We start from the raw sequence: 21,889 nt of genomic DNA on the forward strand, positions 1-21,889 counted from the left end.
AATATGATGCCCAATGTCCAGACAACTCATAGTCCAGTTTATATCAGTTCAAATTCAAATGACACTGAATTGTTAGAACAGCCTACAATCAATAAGCAGGGTTATTGCTTTTTGTTATTTTTAAAACCAGCAGTTTATGACATAAAACAAAATATTGCTTTTATTGTCCAACAGTCTACCGCCCAGTGGCTCTGACCTCAATAATCATGAAGTGCTTCGAAAGGTTGATCATGACCCACATCAACTCCAGTTTCTCAGCCTACAATTGGCCTACCAAAGCAACAGGTTCACAGCGGATGCTATATCCCTAGCCTTACACTCATCCCTGGAACATTTGGAAAACAAAGACAGCTACGTCAGACTCCTGCTCATTGACTACAGCTCTGCCTTCAACACCATTATCCCCTTCACATTGATCTCAAAACTCCGTGACCTTGGTTTTGGCTCTGTGCTCTGCAACTAGATCCTCAGCTTTCTGATCCACAGACCGCAATCAGTGAAGATAGGTAACTGCACCTTCTCTACAATAACACTCAACAATGGAGCACCCCAAGGATGAGCCCTCAGTCCCCTACTGTACTCCCTGTACACCCACGAATGTGTTGCCAAATTCCAAACGAACGCCATCTACAAGTTCGCTGACAACACCCTTGTAGTGGGATGGAGATCCAGCAACGATGAGTCAAAATACACTGGGGACATAGAGGGCTTCGTGATGTAGTGCAATCTCCCTCTCAATGTCAGCAAAACTAAAGAACTGTTCATTGACTACAGAAAGAAAGCTGGAGAACATGTCCCCATCTACATCAAAGGAACTGAAGTTAAGAGGGTGGAGAATGTCAAGTTTCTTAGAGTGACAACAACCAGCAACCTGAATGGACTTCACACGGGGATGCACAACAATACCTCTTCTTCCCCAGGTGGATCAGGAAATTTGGCACGTCCGTAAGGACCCTCAACTACTTCTACAGATCCATCATTGAAAGCATGCTTCCAGGTGCATAACAGCCTGGTATGGCAACTGCCCTGCCCAGGACCGTAAGAAACTAAGAAGTTTGTGTGCACAGCCCAGACCATCACGGAAGCCAACCTTCTATCGGTAGGCAGAAGATACAGAAGCCTGAACACATGCACGAGCAGATTTAGGAACAACTTCTTCCTCGTCATTATTAGACTGATGAATGGACTCTCTAGCCTCAAATAATGCTGATCTCGATAAGGTTGATCTCACCTACAGCACGCGCTGTGCAATGTAACCTGTGTGCCTCTGTCTAAGTCTTTTTGATCTGTATATCCTTGCTCACTATGATCTGCCTGAACTGCTTGTAAACAAAGCTTTTCACTGTACTTCGGTACACATGACAATAATCAATCACTTTACAAACATCTGCCTCACAAAAATTTGCAAAATAATCCCACTGTAATGCCCAGAGTTTTAATGTACTCTGGACAGCAACATTAGTTCATAGTTAATATCAGGATTTAATCAGATTTAACCAATAACCAACATTCCCTAATTATAAACTGATAAGAATTACATTGCTTAAAAAACACAACAGAAGGTAGAAAAATAGACTGGCAATAATAAGGATATGTAGCAAGTTTCTCAGCTAGCCTGTACTAATTCTGAATTGCGATTCTGTGCAAAAAATTAGTGATTAAGTAACTTTTTTTGAGGTCCTTCAAGCAAGAAATTAAGCCACTTGTACGAATCAACAAGTCCTTACATTGCCAAATTACTGCAACATTTATATAAATTTCAAAACCCATCAACTGTTCGTACAATTCTCTTATTTATAAACCTCAAGAGCCTGATAAAACCACTTTCTTTGGCATTACTTCACACTACAGAACTAATTGCCTGTGCAAGATGGTCTCCCCTGAAATATGACTACATTAAACTGTAATTCAATACAAGAGGAATGTTTCTTTCTTGCAAACAGATAAATTTAGTGTCAATTTTTCTTTGGTGCTGTGTGACAATACACGGAATGAAATCTGGGCTGATGAATAATACAGAATTTGACCAGTTCTAATGAGCCATCACAGAAAAACGAACTCAGAGCCTGTAGGAATGTTAGCAGAAAATAAGCATCTTGATGTCCACATCAATGTTTTGTGTGAGTCCTCAGTACACAACCCAACTGCAGCAGGTACAATTCTTTGCAAAGGTAAATCAAAGAGTAACATTCCCTCACATTGATGTCTACATAAATGAATACCTCAGCTTCTTTCACTACTCTGCCTGAGATTTTCTAACTATTCTTCAGACTTCGTAAATTTCCCATCTTGATTTTGTTCACAAAGATTTTTTTTTAAAATCTTATTCAAGAGAATAGTTCATGAAAAAATGTTTACAAATTAAATCTCTGAATTTTAAAGATGTACATAATATGTAGTCGTGATAGTTTTAAAAGAAAAAAGTCAAAGTACAATTGTAAAGGAAGTGATATATTTAATTAAGAAATTGAAGTGTTAAACTAATTAAAGTGAAAATTAAACCTGATTCTGCAACATTTGAATCATTGCCAATAAGCTCGTAAACACATACATGGAAATAGGGGAATTCATAAAAAACTTTAACAACCTATTTGAAGAGAACCAAACACCTGTAAGACAAGTGGACTGTAAGCAGTGTGATCTCATGGATTCAATCAAAAAAAGCTGTGGCTGTGTTTTTAACAGCAACAGAAACAAAAACATATTTTTAAAAGCTAACATTTCAAAAGGCAATGCAACAAAGATAAGTCAGCCATCTTGTTGGACACAAGACCGAATTCTAAGATAACACTCCTTAGATGATGAGATAAAGATACACCATACTTTTAAGAAATTACATAGAATTGTGAATATAACCTTTATCACATATTTGTTTAGAAATTCAATTGTCTCTTCAGATGAATTTAAAAATTTATTTAAATTTAAAATTGAATTGTCATTTTATAACTATTCTTATTATGATACACTCTATGACATTGCTTATAGAGTCATACAGGATGGAATGAGACCCTTCAGCCCAACTTGTCCATGCGACTAGGTTTCCTAAACTAACTAGTACCATTTGCCTGCATTTGGCCCGTATCCAGCAAAACCTTTCCTATTCATGTACCTGTCAAAATGCCTCTTATTTATTTATTTTTAGAATACAGAATCCCTACTCTGTGCAAGCAGGCCATTCAGCCCATCCAGTCCACACTGACCCTCCGAAGAGCATCCCACTCAAATCCTTATGACCTTGCATTTCCCATGGCTAACTCACCTAGCCTGCATATCCCTGGACACGATGGGCAATTTGGCTTGGCCAATTCACCTAACCTGTACACCTTTGGACTGCGGGAGGAGACACGAGCGCTCTGATGTAACCCATACAGACATGGGGAGAACACACAAAGTCCACACAGACAGTCGCTTGAGGATACAATCCAACCTGGCTGCCACATCTTTTGAAGTTGTAATTGTACTTGCTTCTACCACTTCCTGTGGCAGCTCATTCCATATATGCATCAACCTCTGTGTGAAAAAGTTGCCCCTCAGGTCCCTTTTAATTCTTTCTCCCATCACCTTAAACCTACGCCCTCGAGTTTTGGATTCACCGACCGTGAGGAAAAGACTTTGGATATTCACCTTATCTATTCCCCTCATGAGTTTATAAAGTCATAGAACACAGAACAGTACAGCACAGTACAGGCCATTCGGCCCACGATGTTATGCCGACCTCTTACCCTACTCGAAGATCAAATTAACCTGCATACCCTTCATTTTACTATCATCCATGTGCCTACCCAAGAGTCGCTTAAATGAAACTGAGTCTACCATCACCGCTGGCAGTGCATTCTACGCACCCACCACTCTCTGCGCAAAGAAGCTACCTCTGACATCTCCCCTGCACCTTCCTCCAATCATTTTAAAATTATGCCCCCTTGTAATAGTCATTTCCGCCCTGGGAAAAAGTCTCTGGCTATCCACTCTACCTATGCCTCTCATCATCTTGTATACCTCTATCAAGTCACCTCTCATCCTTCTTTGCTCCAATGAGAAAAGCCCTAACTCCCTCAACCTTTCCTCATAAGACCTGCCCTCCAGTCCAGGCAGCATCCTGGTAAATGTCCTCTGCATCCTCTCTAAAGCTTCCACATTCTTCCTATAATGAGGCGAACAAAACTGAACACAATATTCCAAGTGTGGTCTAACCAGGGTCTTATAGAGTTGCAGCATAACCTCGTGGCTTTTAAACTCAATCCCCCTGCCAATGAAAGCCAACACACCATATGCCTTCTTACAACCCTATCAACTTGGGTGGCAACTTTGAGGGATTTATGGACGTGGACCCCCAAGATCCCTCTGTTCCTCCACATTGCCAAGAATCCTGCCATTAGCCCTGTATTCTGCATTCAAATTCAATCTTTCAAAATGAATCACTTCACACTTTTCTGGGTTGATTTCATCTGCCACCTCTTTGCCCAGCTCTGCATCCTGTCAATGTCCCGTTGCAACCTACAACAGCCCTCCACACTATCCACAACTCCACCAACCTTCATGTCATCAGCAAATTTACTAACCCACCCTTCCATTTCCTCATCCAAGTCACTTATAAAAATCACTAAGAGTAGAGGTCCCAGAACAGATCCCTGCGGAACACCACTGGTCAGTGAGCTCCAGGCTGAATACTTTCCATCTACTATCACCCTCTGTCTTCTATTGGACAGCCAATTCCGTATCCGGATAGCCAAATTTCCCTGAATCCCATGCCTTCTTACTTTCTGAATGAGCCTACCATGGGGAACCTTATCAAATGCCATGCTGAAATCCATATACACCACATCCACTGTTCTACCTTCATCAATGTGTTTTGTCACATCCTCAAAGAATTCAATAAGGCTTGTGAGGCATGACCTGCCCCTCACAAAGCTATGCTGACTATTTCTAATCAAACCATGCTTTTCCTAATAATCACAAATACTATCTCTCAGAATCCTCTCCAATAATTTGTCCACCACAGAAGCAACACTGACTGGTCTGTAATTCCCAGGGTTATCCCTATTTCCTTTCTTGAACAGGGGAATAACATTTGCCACCCTTCAATCATCTGGTACTATTCCAATAATCAGTGAGGACGCAAAGATCATCGTCAAGGCGCAGTAATCTCTTCCCTCGCTTCCTGTAGTAACCTTGGGTATATCCCGTCTGGCCCAGGGGACTTGTCTATCCTCATGTTTTTTCAAAATTTCTAGCACATACTCCTTCCTAACATCAACCTGTTCGAGCATATCAGCCTGTTTCACACTGTCCTCACAAACAACAAGGTCCCCCTCACTAGCGAATACTGAAGCAAAGTATTCATTAAGGACTTCCTCTATCTCCTCCGACTCCAGGCACAAGTTCCCTTCACTATCCCTGATTGGCCCTACACTCACTCTGGCCATCCTCTTGTTCCTCACCTAAGTATAGAACCCCTTGGTTTTTTCATTAATCCTATCCACCAAGGCTTTTTCATGCCCCCCTCTAGCTCTCCTAAATCCATTCTTCAATTCCTTCCTGGCTACCTTGTAACCCTCTAGAGCCCTGTCCGACCCTTGCTACCTCAACCTTAAGTAAGCTTCCTTCTTCCTCTTGACTGGATTTTCCACATGTCTTGTCATCCAAGGTTCCTTCACCTTACCATCCCTTCCTTGCCTCAGTGGGACAAACCTATCCAGTACTTGTAGCAAGTGCTCCCTAAACAACCTCCACATTTCTGTCATGCATTTCCGTGAGAACATCTGTTCCCAATTTATGTTCCGCAGTTTCTGCCTAATAGCATTGTAATTCCCCCTCCCCCAATTAAATACTTTGCCATACTATCTGCTCCTATCCCTCTCCATGACCACAGTAAAGGTCAGGGAGTTGTGATCACTAACATTATCCAAACGTTTTTCCCACTGTAACTCCATTTTTGAAGCTTGACAATTGTTCTGATCCCTCAGTGACAACTGTGAGAGGTGAGTGGTCAGGGGAGAAAAAAAACCTGTGAGACTGAAGAAGTTAGAGCTCTGTGACAGCCACTTTCTAGCACATCCTCCTTCCTAACATCAACCTGTTCTAGCATATCAGCCTGTTTCACACTGTCCTCACAAATGACAAGGTCCCCTTCACTAGTGAATACTGAAGCAAAGTATTCATTAAGGACTTCCCCTACCTCCTCTGACTCCAGGCACAAGTTCCCTCCACTATCCCTGATTGGCCCTACCCTCACTCTGACCATCCTCTTGTTGTCACGGAGGTCACAACCCCCAAATTTCAGGTCACCTTCCCACTTTGGGAAATCCTGCTCTATGACATAATGTTCATTACTATAATGTAATTCAGAATTGATTCCTGTAGTAAATAGTCATTTGCAAGTATTAAAAGGTTGCAGTAACAAGGAGTTTGAAATAATGAAAAATGTGGTTCTGAAAAGTAAAATATTGTACAGAAACTTGTTGACACACATAAAAACAAATTCACAACTAAATTTCGTGTTGCATGGTATATAATCTGATTCAATATTTTGCTAAGCACAAGTGCACTTGACACAAGTCAATGCAAATAAAGCACTTAACTGTCAATGGAATATTTTTAAAGTACAGTCACTGTTATAATTTAGCATCTAATCTGTGCATGGTAAATTTTCACAAACAACAATTTGAAAATAACCAGATAATCTGTTTTTGTCATGTTGATTGAAGGATAAACATTGGAATTACTCTCCCATCGCTTTCAAAATTGTGCAATGGGATCTTTTAAATGTACCCAAGTAAGCAAATGGGTCACAATCTAACATGTCATCTAAAAGATGGCCTCTCTAAATCTGCAGCACTACTTCAGTGAGAAGTGTCAATGTTGGATTGGAATTTTATGGAATACCTGCAGCTGGGTAAACAGGATCTACAAATCTACAAAAAAAAACCATGATATCGGTAGTGTACCAATCAGTCACCCATTTCCTCCATAATTTTACGGGCAGTGTTGTAGGTTTTGGTAGAATTCCCACCTCTGGCGCAATTAAGGGTCGCATCCTGTCACTGCTCTGACATAACATGAATTAGGAGCCAAAGCAGACCATTCAGCCCACTAAGCAAGCTCTACTGTTCAAAAAGGTCATGCCTGATCTGATTACTAACTGTGGATAGCCTTTCACCACCTTGCTTGCTACAAATTGATCAACCTCAACATTAAAAATATTCAAAACGCTGCTTCTACCACCATTTAAGGAAGAGAATTACAAAAGACTCATTACCCTGTCAGAGCAAGAAATTCTCATCTCTACCTTAAATGTGCAACCTCTTGTTTTTAGAAAGTGGTCCCTACCTCTAGATTCTCCATAAGACAAAATACCCTTCCCACATGCATTGTGTCAAGACACCTCAGGATCTCATATTTCAGTTAAATTGACTCATATTCTTCTCAACTTCAGTGGATACAAGCTTACTTTGTCACAGTTTATCTCATAACACAACCTACCCACTCCAGGCATTAGTCTAATAAAGCTTCTCTGAACCGTTTCTAATGCATTTACATCCTTCCTTAAATAAGGAGGTCAGTATTGTACAAAGTACTCCAGATGTGGTATCACATCTCTCAAGAACTCTGCAATAGTTTACCATTTAAATAAAATTTTTTTTTAAAGTTATTCCTGCCAAAATGGAAGGGTAGCAGGAAAGGATTGTGCCCAACATGCAGCCCAGCGGATAAAACCCTGCTGGCTGCTGGTCAGCGAAAGGGGTGACTTTTTTCAGAGTCACTGTGTCAATCGGAATCAGTCCTCGCAAAAATTTTCCTCTCCCAAGTCTATACTCCTCCAATGCACTGTCCAATATCTAATCACTGCTCCTCTCAACCCGATGCCAGCAAGACCTCAGACTAACTGGAATGCACAGGGCAATTGCTGAATGCCACCTTCTTGGCTTACCTGCAGCAGCAGCATTGGCCATCATTCCTGCATGACACTGTCAGTTTGTGTATGTGCCAGCTAGATATCCTCCTGTAGATGCATGGCCTCCCGAATCTCATACAAATGAAAGGGCTGTCACCCAGAAAATTAAAACAGGGCGAGCTTCCAGTATCTGAAGCTACTCCCCCAAAATTTAGTCCGGGGTGCAAAGATCAGTTTGAAATTCAGCCCTTAATTTTTGTGTGCAAGTCCTGTGGTGGGACCTAAGCCCAGAACATTGTGAATCAAAGTGGAAAGTGTTAACAAATCTGCCGAGGCTTGATCCTGAGAGTGGAATAGAAACCATTCAGTGTAATAAACCATTCACATTTTTATTTGACACTAGACTTGTAGCAGATTTAAAAATTATTAATTGAATTTATTGAAAATCAGCATTTTTGCTTTCCCTTATCATTTGTATTATAAAGCATCGTTGAAAATTATCACATTTTTTCTTCACTCATGAGTATCATAGTTAGGCAGCATTTATTATCCATTGCTAACTGCCTTTGAGAAGATCGATGAGCTGCCTTCTGGCAGGTGTCAGAAGTTGTCTTAAAATTAAAGTTAAATGCTTTATTTTCTTCCATAACAGAAATAATTTGAAAAAGTTACAATCAATATACAGAAGTGGATTGGAGGCAGTGCAGTGAAGGTTCACTTATTGGCCCCTGGGACATAAAGGCTGTCCTATCGTGACAGCCTGAGCAAATTAAGTCTATATTCTCGGAAATTCAGAAGGAAGAGAGGGATTTCATTGAAATCTTAAAGATTCTGAAAGGACTTAACAGGAGAAACAGTGAGAGATTGCTTTCCCTTAACTGGGGAATTTGTAATATGGCCTTGGCATAAGAAGATGATCATTTAGGACAGAGATGAGAGGAAATTCCTTGACTCAAATTGCTGTGAATCTTTGGAATTTGCTCCCCTAAGAACTGTGAGAGCCCCAACATTTTGCATATACTGAAGGCTGAGATAGACAATGTTTGATCGGTCATGGAATCAAGTGTTATGGAGAGCGTGCTGGAAAGTAGAATTGAAGCTGAAGATCAGCTGTGTTGAATGGCGGGGCAGCATCAAAACACATGGTCTACTCCTCCCCTGTTTCTTATGTTCTTATGACTTATAAGACAAGGCGGTTTCAAAATATCGTATGTATACTTACTGCGTCTTTCTCTTCTAATGCTGCCAAAACAAAGCACAGGTAACTGTGGTTGGGAGATAGTGGTTTGTTGTAAAACCCTCCATAGGTCTGTGCATCTCCAAGTGTGAATGTGTCTGGTAGTTTCTGCAGCTGGGCAGCAATATATGGCTTTGGTCTCTCAGACTGACGTCGTTGCCGAATATTATGATGGTTGCTTATCCTTTCAAACAGCTAAACATATACATACATGCATTTTAGTAACACCTAAATTTTTTTCTTTAGCATGATTTGACTTAGTCACAATACAACAAACTACAGATTTGCTACTACAGGTATACACACAGGAGTACACAACGTGTTCATCACTGTCAAAATTAATCCAGTAAAACTCCACATAATTCCCATTCTCAGCTATGTAGTCTGTGGAAGTTTGTTTTAAAATTCATTCTCAGGATGAGGACATCACTGGCTAGCTTAGCATTTATTGCTCAGAGGGCAGTTACGAGTCAATCACAATGCTGTGGGTCTGGAGTCACATGCAGTCCTTCCCTAAAGGGCACCAGTGAACCAGATGTGTTTTTCCAACAATTGGTAATGGATTCCAGACTTTTTAATTGAATTCAAATTCCAACATCTGCCATGGTTGGATTCAAACCCGGGCCCGCAGAACATTAGCTCGATTTCCGGATTAACAATCCAGCGATAATACCACTAGGCCATCGCCACCTGCTAGAGATTAAATGTTTCACTACAAAAGAAGGGAGACAAAATGCTGGATTGGAAGTCAATATTCTTTGATTATATAGTCAGAAGATCACCTTGCTGAAATCATGGCCAATAGCGGTTTCAGAAAGAGATCTCCATTGCTAAACAGGGCCTAGGATATTCTAGCTAAGGCTTTGGCTCTTTATATTCTATAACTTTTAACAGTATTTATAATCTTTGTCTTGCTTGAACTAGTCATTATTGACTGAATAAAAATTGCAAAAATTTTCTTAACTTTTGCACGAAGAACACAAAAGAATGTTTTCTAGACTATTAAATTGCAAAAAAACTTAATAAGATTAAGACAATACAAGGGTTTTTTTCTCACACACTAATCACTGCTGAGGACTTAATTTATTCCAGAAAAGGGCTCATATACAAGTAAGTGCATGAAAAACATTGAATATTGATCTGAGATTTAACAGATGAGCATTGCTGGATGCATTTTCTTCCATTCAGATCAGAGGATTAGACATTTTTATATACAAATTGATAGGTAGACAAGCATGTTAACCAGGTACTGCTGCAATATAAATACTGCTTTCCTTATTTATTAGGGAGATATGGCCCCTGCATTTAATTTATTAATTTGCCATCCAATTTTTCATTGAGGGTGAGGGGAAGAAAGACTTAAATGAAGCATAGTTCCACCTACTATCAAACCAGATACCTTTTTACATATTTGCCAACTCTCATTGTAACTGTAAACAATGTTAAAACTGACAATAATTAATTACCTAAATGACACAATATCAAACATTCATGAAATGTACATGGTTTCATTCTGAATACAAAGCCTTACATCATCAAGGTCCATCTCTTCAGGATTCTGCAATTTATCTGTAACAGCACGTTGAGTTCTATCAAGTGGTACGACTACAATAAAATAAAACCTAAAAGAGAGGTTACATAGGTCAGGTGAAAAGGCTGGAAAGATAGTCACATTTTATAAACAAATATAAGAGCTGATTTTAACCCCTAACATCTGGTAGGAACTGTACAGGAAGGGGCAAAGATGAGGAGGTCCTGTAAAATTTCATATAGGTTCTATAGTAATTGGAATGATGTTAGCCAGGTAGGCCTCACAGAATGTGAGGTCCCTGACTGGGGCTGTTAACTTGGTCCAATCAAAGAGGCATGGCTGACAGATATAAATAGGAGTGTCGGGGTTGTGCTCACTCTAGGAGCTGGCTCTGAGCTAGCTGGTTCAGTGTCATGAACTATGCACGTGTAAATAAAGGGTGACTTGATGATGGGATACCAGCCTTTGTGGAGTTATTTCAGGTTCCTGTCCAAAATTTCAAATGTCTGAATTCAGCTTTTGTCTCTGTTTTTATAAGGAATGCCGCAAAATCAAAATCCCACAATGCTTTTAAGTTTTATAAGCAACAAAGTTCTCCAATTTAAAATATTTAACTTGAGTTTTTAGTGCAGACCAGACAATGCAATGTTTTAGGATAACCATGACATTTTCTTTGAAGTGGAATAACGGATATGGTCTTTTCTAAATTCGCGACCATCTCCACCGACCCAGATACAGTCATTAGAACAAGCAAATTTTACGTGATGTTATAATAATTTACATCATCTCACAGACTTTCTGCATTGTTTACAAAAGCAATCCCAGAGAAATGGGTTAGCTCACCAAATAAATTTCACAAATCCAGTGAATTCATCCATAAATTAGCTTACAACTTACTTTACAATGGATGTGGTTTGGACCTTAGGCAGATTGATTGGCAATTTGCCATCCTGGATATTTTTGCTGTACACAACTGGTTTTGTGCGCAGCAAGTTAGGAGCAGTTCGGATCGATACCACCTGCTGTAGCCCACCAGCACTATTCCCACGGTTTGTTAGCACAAAGGAGTACTCGGTGTCAGGCTGAAGCTTTGTAATAAGTTTTCGCATGGACTGTCCATCAACCTCTATGCTTTGGCCATTATATAGGATCTGAGAAAGGGATAAGAAAAGGCACTCATAACAAATTAATAATGAAGTTTATAGTTAACTTGTTTTCTTCCTATCAAAGTTGATGATCAATATCATTGTGCTATAAAAAGAGGTACCATAGTATGGTGCAGTTTGTGAACAAAAGATCAGCAGCTGTAAAACAAGTCGAGAGCAATTTGTTACTGTCTGCAATTAAATCAATGTATTCAGTTACAACATAAAGAAAATACGAGTTAATACACTGCTTGCATAGTTTAGAAGTTTCATCTACCACTTTCCTTTCCAGGCAACTAGTTAAAATGTTAGATGAGCTGTTTCAAACAAAGAGGCCTGAATAATCATAGCATCTCATTGCTTAACTTGTCCTTTTTCTGTTACTCACCAAGTATTAATGGATGGCCTGTGGGCCAAGTGATTTTCTGTCCATTTCAGGGAGGAATTTGAGTGCCATGATGTAAGTGAGATCCAGGAGTCAAAATAATTTGGGCCTGATTTCTAAAACGGTGAGTTTCAAAGTCAATTTGTCACTCACCTGCTGAAAACTCATCTGAAGTTCAAATCAAAGCCTATAATTTCCATAATTTTTGGCTTATTTTGGATGGCAGCTGTTTTACATTTTCAGAAAAGCAAATATTGTAAGAACACAAATCATATTTATAAGTACATTTCCACTGCCAAGTAATTTATTTATTCAGATTCATAAAGATGCTGTTACAATTTTGATAATTTTCAGATACTTATTTGTATCTCACATAAAGAACTCTTTTCACAGGTAAAGTTATGTACCGAAATGTAATCTGAGGTAATTTGGAAAGTAGCTTCAAATGAGTAAATAGTGAATTTATTAAGATGTATTAAAATTAATATAATCCTGATACAGTTCTCCCTCTTTGAATGTTGAGTAAATGAAAATGACATCCCACATATCCTTAGCTTTAACTGTGTCAATGAATAGAACTAACACAACAGAAAACACCAGATTTCATTAGATTATGATCCTTTATATTATTTCCTGGTGTTCCTTTCAAAGCAATAAAAGCCAAGAATCCTTCAATTCTCTATAGTACTTTAAACAATGTCTCCTTAATGAAAAGGACTTATGTGAGAAAAAACAAATTTAAAGAGTCCATCAAAACTGTAGAACAAATGAATGAACTAGCAAATGGGGAAAAATATATCTGACTTTATCCAATTCAAGGAACTAATGGCTAGAATTCTGACTGCTACCTTCCCAGTTGCTTGCCATTTCAATGCAACATCTTGCTCCCATGCTAACATTTCTATCCTGGGCCTGTGCAGTGTTACAATGAAGCCCAAGCTGGAGGAAATATGTTCTGTTTAAGGACTTTATAGCTATCAAGTCTCACCAACAATTTTAACAACTTCAGAGCATGACCTAGTTTCTCTTATTCACACTTATCATTAACACATATTTTGCAGCTACCCGTATCTCCTTTACTACCATTAGCACTCCCTTTGTCTTTTTGCTATGGGCACCTTCACCACCTGTTCCACATGTGCAGCCTCAACCTTGCGCAAAAGCAATCATTTTTTTGCCATCTTCAGTTTCAAAGAAGAGTCATTGTGCCCAAAACGTCAACCCTGTTTCGCGCTCCACAGATAATGAGATTCTCCAGCACTTTGCATTTCATTTTAATGGCTAAAGCTGTCAGCCAAATGAACTTTGAAGATTTCAGAATAAAACAAAGAACTACAGATGTTGAATATCTGAAACAAAAGCAGAAATTGTTGGAGAAATCTTAGCAGATCTGTCAGCATCTGTGGCAAGAAAACAGGGTTAATATATCAAGTCTGGTGACCCTTCTTTTGAACTGATAGTAGCTAGGAAAAAGTGGCATTTATGTGGATGACAGAAGGTTGGGGGAAAGGAGTGACCAGATAGATGGAGAAGAGCCCTCAGAGACAGAAAGAGTGTTGGGCAGCCAAAGGGATGTTAAACAGTAAACCAGGGAAAGAGAAAAGCTGATAATGGGGACAATGAGTGGGTGAAAATGGGTTGGCTATACTAAAAGCTGCCCATGTTATGCCAGAAAATAGGGAGGTGGGTGGGTAGGGAGTAAATGATAGGACAGGGCCCAAAGAGAGAGAAAGACAGTTGGACAGACAAAGGAGTTGCTAACGATCAAGCTGGGAGGGTGAATAGTTGTTAATGGGGACTGTTAGTGACTAACAACAGGGGGTGTGTAGTGGCAGGCTATGTGGTAACAAGGCCTGGTGTGTGGGGTGGGGGGCTGGGACATGGGAGAGTTTAGGCCCTAAAATTATTGAACTCAATATTGAGTCTGGAGGGCTGTAGGGTCCCCAAGTGGAAGGATGAGGTGTTGTTCCTCCAGCTTGCGTTGGTCTTCGCTGGAACACTGCAGCAAGTCAGAGATGGAGATGTTGGCCAGGGAGCAGGGTGGTGCATTGAAGTGGCAGGCAACAGGCAATTCAGGGTCTTTTCTGCGAGCAGAATGTAGATGTTCTGCGAAGTCTATGCTTCGTTTCCCCAATGTACAGGAGACCACATTGTGAGCAGCGAATGCAGTAGACTAGATTCTGGGAAGTGCAGGTGAAGTGTTGCTTCACCTGGAAGGTATGTTTGGGCCCTTGAATACTGGGGAGGGAGGAGGTAAATGGGCAGGTGTTGCACCTTCGCCGGTTACAGGGGAAGATGCCGTAGGGCTGTGGGGAGGTGTTGGGAGTGAAGGAAGTGTGGACCAGGGTGTCCTGGAGGGAACGGTCCCTGAGGAAGGCGGACAAGGGAGGGGAGGGGAATGTGTGTCTGGTGGTGGCATCTTGCTGGAGGTGACAGAAATGGTGTCTGATGATCATAATAATACCAGTTGCTTATTGATTAGGTGATAAGTGTAATATTCTAATGACTAGTAAACTTCTGCAACATAATTTGGATAATATTAAACAGAAAAAGAAAATGAACATTAATTTTAAAGTAAGCAAAAGTACGCAAAAAAATTCAAACAATGACTTGCAGCTCCGGCAAGAAGGGTTACAAGAAACTCAGCATGCAAAAAGAACTTTTTACATTATTTTTGGTATGCCCTGTACCCCAGGCCCTGTCATGCTTTCAGTAAATCCATTTTCACTACTCGTTGTCCCCATTATTAGCTTTGCTCCTTCCCTGGCTTACTATCTACCATCCCCTTGTTTGCATAACTTTCTTTCTCTCTCTCAGAGCTCCATGTCCACTCTTCTGATCACTCCCTTCCCCCACCTCCTATCATTAATACCACCTTTTCCTAGCTACAATCAGTTCTAAAAAAGGGTCAACTGACTTGACACTGTGGTCTGCAGTTTATCCTGGTATCATTTTGATCTCCATGTAGACCTGATGAAACCAGCTTAGGTCTGAGTGTACAGCTTAAATGGGGTTCTTTCAGATTTCAGAAATGGTGTAAATTCTTAAAATCAACATTATTCTAAATCATTAGATAGGGCATCTTTCAAATTTCTTTAAAAACTGAATTAGCTCATATTTTTCACCTATGCAGAACACACTATGATTCCACAACAATTGGATTTCGGAACTCATTTGACAGCAATCTAACCAAGAGATCAAACAGAGTCCCCTACATTTACTTTCCAGAACTAAGCAGTCATAACCTGACAACAGACTCGTAGATCATATTTTTGTGTAGCTATAAATTTAATATTATAAGTTTACATTTAGGTCAGTCAACTGAAGAATCTTGTATCTAATTCCAACTGTATTTTACATACTATGTAAATTTTTTGAAAAAGCATATTTAATCCCAATTTGATGATAAGACAAAGATGAGGAATTCTCAATACGAACTTGGAATGGGTGCGAAAGGAGGAAATAAGTCCAATCCTTTAAGACAACAAATTATGTGATGTATGAAAAAAGGAAAACTTTTCTTTCAGATGTCGTTCAGTGAATCAAATTTTTCTGTCAGAATACTACACCAACCTTAAAAGACACGCCTGGCTTGTATGTTTCCGGTACTTCCCAGCTTAACAACACTGATGTCTTCATCACTGCCTTGACCCGAAAGTTCTTAGCAAACACTGTCGAAAAGATCAAAAGTATCAGTATATACGTGCACCTAAATGAAGGTAGATTTTATAGAATATGGCACCTGTAGCAACTCATTTGGGACCAATACTAAATTGCCAGCACGGTTTTCAGCTGTACAGTCATAGAGATTTAGCTATTCATTCTTTGGTGCAGGTTCTAGATGTTTACACACCTCTGGAGCAAGTGGAACCCGAACCCTGACCTCCTGTTCATTGGTCAGGACAGTACCACTGCACCACAAGAGCTCCTGCTGTGAAGTTTTGGCATTTGTACCCAGAACATCATTGATATGGTGGTAGGAAGGCAATGAACATGTCCTGGACATCAACATGCCTGATTATCTTCGCTTTCTGCTACTTTCTACACCATTTCTCTTTTTGGAAGGGGAAGATTAAGCTCTTCACCTCAAGTTCTAGTATTGCTTTTGGTATTCCCTCAACAATTTGGCTGTGATTGCAACCCTAGCATTCTGGACAATACATGAGCTAAGTAACTACTCATTACTATACTACGTAAAATCAGTCTCTGGTGCACTGCATTAGGAATCTATAATCATTCTGAATAAAAAAGATGCTGCACAAAAGTATCAAGCAATAAAGACAACAAGGCATCACTGAAATTCAGAAATTGGCATTCTTGATCGGAAATAAGCCTTAGAGAAGATCACTAGATCCAAACTTCCACGAATTGAGAAAGGTGACTAAAAACCTGGGGGATAACAGTAAAACACAATGTGGCCCAAGCAACTTCAAGAAATTCCAACTAGCATAAGAACTCATGTCATTCACTGTCCTATTTTGACTGTCGGAGATGTGGTGGAGGAGAAAGTAAGGATGCTCTTTGGAAACTGGTACAAACCAGCTATGTCCAGGTCTGCCCAAAAGGTAGCAATTTTAGAGGAAAAAAATCTTTGGGCCTTTCAGGGCTTTGGTTTCCTTGCATGCTATTGTACATTAGAATGTTTGCCTTTGTTGCATCTGCCTGTAAGTTATCCCAGCCAATGACCTGGGACACAGCTGAATCACAGCAGCTGAGTAGGTATCTCATTCCAGTAATGGAAGAATGATTCTGGAATTTTGGGTTAATTGCTGACTGTGATTCACTCACAGTTTTGATTTGACAAATTCCTTACCTTGATCAACTGGCATGGTACGGGATTGAATACTAGGACTGTATGGACCATGCCCTTTGGAAGTATGAGCTCTCACTCGAATGTCATAGGTAGTGTCTGGTTTCAGACTGCTCAGTGTTATCTGAGTTTCGTTAGTTGTATTGGTGAGGTCCTTTTGGCTGTTGATATCACGGAACAACACTGTGTAGAGGATCACTTTCCCATTCCTTTCTGCCATAACTGGTGGGTCCCATGAAAGCTCAGTGGTGGATGTGGTAAGTCCCACAACATGTAGGTTTTGTGGGAACCCACTTGGCACATCTTCTGGTGTTATGATTTTTTTCACTGTCTCCTCACCAAATCCTGCTTTGTTTTTGGCACTCAACCGGAAGATGTATGTGGCCCCTTTGTGTAAGTTCATCACAGTGTAATGGTTATTATTCTTACTAAGTTCAATAATGTTTGGCTTATCTTCATCAGTCCGGCTGTATTGTAGTCGGAAACCTAGCAGGTCATCCACCATTTGTTGTGGTGGCTGCCATTGAATGAGGGCAGTATTCATTTTAGTGACACTGATAACCATTGCAGGCATGCCTGGAACTGAAGAACAAAGCAAAGTTAAGCTGATTGTTGGTTAAATCTTGAGTATATCTTCATTAGCTCAATCTAGTGGCATTAGCTCTAAAATAATTAAACATCACAAAAGAAATGTATCAGAAAACAATGAAAGGGCTTAGCAGTTGGTTTTGCTTCCTCCCTCACTATATTTATAAATACTGAGTTCATTGGCATTGAGTCTTGCTATTTCTTGTCTATTTGAAGAAATTAATAACAGAGCTGCTCTATAAAACTGTAACGGTAATTTTTCAATTAATCAAACATTTTCTCAGATCCTGCTAATCTCAGCATCACAGCGCAACATTACCAGGTCTACATAACTACACATCACCATTACAGGTGACATTAATCCTAAACAATTACTTCACCTACGCAAAGAATCCTACACAGCCTACAGACCTTTAAATCCTGGCAGGACTCCATTTATCTTGTGGTTCTTCTTGAAAGGAGAACCACATACTAATGGGAGCTGGCCTCAATTTGAAAAGTCCTCTTTCAGTAATGCACTGTATTATCAACTTTCAGCATCGCACCCACAGAAAAGCATTTGGTACAATCTTATTCTGCACATGAACTACTTCATTTGCTCTTTAAAGTGTTGCCATTTTCTATTTTTATGCTATTGTTGGAAACATAATCTATTTAAAAGTAATGTGGAGTCGGTGTAGTAAGGAACAGGAGCGCAGAGTCAATACCACATTGAATTAAAAACTTCTTTCGCTAAATTTTTACCCAAAGAACTCATCTAATACAATGGCTAATGTAAGGTGATCTCCCTTCTTACCAGATCCTGAAGTAGTAACCAGCCTGGGTTTGCTACGAGCTCCATCCCCTCTGGTTGTGTATGCTGCCACAGTAATGGAATATGTTGTTTCAGGCATCAGTCCCCCAATAATGGCTTCCTATTGTTAAATGCATGACAAGCAGATAGTTTATTCAAACAGTTTATTCAATGTTCATCTATCAATACAGAACACCTGCATAAAAAATAATTAGGACGTTAAAGAGTGGACAGTTGGAATACTATCCAATAGGTTATGCTCAGGGCAGTGGGGGAAACATGAATCTTAATGAGATACATTAAGGCTTCAACAATTTAGTACAAAAGCGTGATACATAAACAGCTCATGATTTTCACAAATATGTTTTGCAATTGATTAGTAATTAACATGGATTTAAATATTTCATTATCAACGGTGAGAAAAACCAAATTCATTTAAAGGAACTCTGACTGAGATCATATTAATTACTTTAAGGGAATAAAAATAAATGCACATTAGAATTGAAACTAATCAGAAGTAATTTGGCAATGCACTTAGCATCAATGATTGCAATAAAATTTCCATCCTAGTTAACTAAATTCTTTTGGTGTGTAATCCAGGTGAAGTGACCATATCTTCCATCAATTCTTGTTTGAATTAAAGTGCTGAATTCAACAAAGCACAGAAATATCACAAACATTAATAACATAGAAAGAGAATAATGCACTAAATCAATTAAGATTAACTCAAGCAATATTTTTTTAGAAATCAAAAACCAACACCAATGCACTGCAAACCACCATTTCCACGCATCCACACATGCACACAGCAGTATATATTCCCACCTTTATCTAAGCTCTTACAGTCAACTGTATAAGGCTCTGACTGGTCCAGGACAATACCAAAGTTGTTCATTTTTGAACTGATAGAAATACTGTTTGTTCATTTGAAAATAATGCAACATTTGCTCTTCCCTATTACATAGATTATTAACACAGATGGACATGCCCATCCATGGACTGGGTGTACGCTAAAATGATTTCTAATTTTACCAAATTAGTCATCTGAACATTAAACTGTACAACGAGATTGCTGTCTTGCCCTTTTCCAATTGGAACTCTGCTGTTCCAAAATCTGTGTCAAGCAATATTCTGTTTGGAAAGCAACTGGGGTGGAAAATTGCTCCGTATCTTATCATGCCATTTCACTAAATGTACCATTTGACTAAGCACATTGACTTGTGCTTCTATTCTGTAACAATCTCACTTAACTTCAGTGGCTAGGGTAGAAATTACTAATTAAACAAGTTTAGTTGAATTTCTCTTTTCCATCAGCTAATTTGAATTCATGACCCTGGCACAATCACTAGAGTTGGTGGATTATTAAGTATTCATGGTGAATCCCAGCAGGTGGAGACTGCCAGTGGCTCTTTATAATTAGCATGAGGTGGAAAAGTGCCAATACGGTCAGCACTAAAGCGGCAGCAATGTCCCAAAAACTTGGAACAAAACCCGCATTCAATAGGGTAATGGATAATTATTTGGATAAAAATAATGTGCAAGGGTGGGGGGGGAAAGCAAGAGATTGGCATGAGGTAATGATGCTCATTCAACAAGTTGGTTCAGGCACGATAGGCCGAATAGGCTCCTTCTGCACCATAACACTTCTGCGATTCTGTGAAAAGGATCACAGCTAGATTTTCAACAAGAGTACAACGAGGGAAATTTGAATTTGGGCAATAAGGATACAGTAGATCTGGCTCTTCGAAATTTGCCATCTTGTGGTTTACAGTCTATAAATCACATAAAAGGAACTGATAAAGGACAGTCAGTCTATTTGAAGAAAGGTGTGTCCTCAAACAGTATTATTATAAATACTAAACAAAATTCTCAGGCAAAGGATCAGAAATTTACATCTTAAAAAAGATTTATTTGCTCCCTGCACTGCAAATACAGTTGACTGTGGGCTTTGTTCTCTCTCACTGATCCTTTTTATTATCACAAATCTTTTGTGGCATGTTAAAAACAAGACATGCTGATCTTCATCGAGGTTTGTTACCCATACAGTCTGGCAAACTGCCCAGCTCAGTGATCCAGCACCACTGGATTTGTACAAAACCAGTTCAAAACCAGCAAACAAGTCTCAACAAGCAACACATCACACGCAACATAGCAAAGAAAAAGCACATATTGTGCCAGCATAATTACGACATATCTACAAGAATATCCATTAGATTCTTCCAGCAAGATTATTTCTCATGCAGCTGGGTTAATTCAGAGAAAACACAGAATTTTCAGTGCAAAATGGTAATGCAGGGATGTCAAAGAGAAGTGGTCAATAAAACTATATGCTGCACATTTTCTACTTTCTTAATTTCCATAAAAGACTCAACAACTGAATACTATTTCTGTTTTTCTTTCTTAAATTGTCCACACAGTTGTACATTTAAATTCTATACAGATTTGCCTAGCATAATATATTTAATGCCACTGCTATCACTCAGAGGACACTGAAGAAGAATTAATTGAAAACAAAATGTTTTAAAATTGTCTGGGAATCCAGCATGTGATTTGGCCTGGATTTCATAATAAAGGCCTGAATCAAAATAACTTTGATCATAGTTTACATAAAATTTCTTTGACATTAGAATGAAGGTTAAGTGGGTACACATTATGCCAATTAATAGTTTTACTATTTACCAAACAGAACAAGAATGATAATATTGTTCTGTCCTCCATTATGTGCTCCAATATTCACATAGTGAACTTCGTAATCAGGACAGTGAATAAGCTGCAGCCTTCTTCATTAACCATGATATGGAGGTGCTGGTGTTGGACTAGGTTGGGACAAGGTTAGAAATCACATGACACCAGGTTATCGTCCAACAGGTTTATTTGAAAACACAAGCTTTCGGAGCTTTGCTCCTTCTTCAGGTGTTAGTGAGAGAGGTAGTATCAGACACAGAATTTATAAGTAAGATCAAAGGGTCACACCACTGATGAGGATGTACCAAACAAACCTAAGATGCTGTTAAATCTTTAAATCAGTTAGAAGGTTTTAATTGATTAATAGGTATATGTAAATCCCCAAATCCTTTGAAGTCACTGTCTGAAAAAACTAAAGGCTTTATCAGTGTAAAGAAGAGATGACATTTTAGATCAAACAATGCACGTTAGGTGTAAGGCCTTGTTTAGAATCTGTTTGTGTTTTAGTTTGGAGTCAGACTGGTTTTATTTCTAAAGTAGGGATTTATAAAACGCCACATTGACTGTGCTTTTTAAAAAAAATAGAATGTATCTGCAAATACAAATTCACCCCATAGATTCGCATGTGTGTGTGTGTGAGAGAGAGGGAGAGTGTGTGTTTGTGTGTGCGTGTGAGAGGAAGAGTGAGTGAGTGAGCGTGTGTGTGTATGTGTGTGTCTGAGAGTGTGTGTGAGAGAGGGAGAGATTGTGTGTGTGTGTGAGAGACAGTGTATGTATGAGAGAGGATCTGTGTGTGTATGTGTATGTGTGTGTGTGTGTCAGTG

The 21,889-nt window shown here is 39.3% G+C and overlaps 1 protein-coding gene across 1 annotated transcript in view; it reads right to left on the reverse strand.

Moving 5' to 3' along the window:
• Positions 1 to 21,889, reverse strand: part of ptprfa (protein tyrosine phosphatase receptor type Fa) — a 490,838-nt gene that overhangs the window by 133,721 nt on the left and 335,228 nt on the right. The window contains exons 14-19 of the mRNA XM_048601537.1: positions 18,384 to 18,501; positions 17,003 to 17,581; positions 15,763 to 15,860; positions 11,557 to 11,810; positions 10,660 to 10,750; positions 9,114 to 9,323 (exon numbers count right to left, since the gene is read on the reverse strand). Coding sequence (XP_048457494.1) covers positions 9,114 to 9,323; positions 10,660 to 10,750; positions 11,557 to 11,810; positions 15,763 to 15,860; positions 17,003 to 17,581; positions 18,384 to 18,501 — 1,350 coding nt within the window. The remainder of the gene's footprint in view (positions 1 to 9,113; positions 9,324 to 10,659; positions 10,751 to 11,556; positions 11,811 to 15,762; positions 15,861 to 17,002; positions 17,582 to 18,383; positions 18,502 to 21,889) is intronic.

The sequence above is a fragment of the Rhincodon typus genome, chromosome 10 (genome assembly GCF_021869965.1).
Source record: "Rhincodon typus isolate 14 chromosome 10, sRhiTyp1.1, whole genome shotgun sequence".
Taxonomy (NCBI): Eukaryota; Metazoa; Chordata; class Chondrichthyes; order Orectolobiformes; family Rhincodontidae; genus Rhincodon; species Rhincodon typus.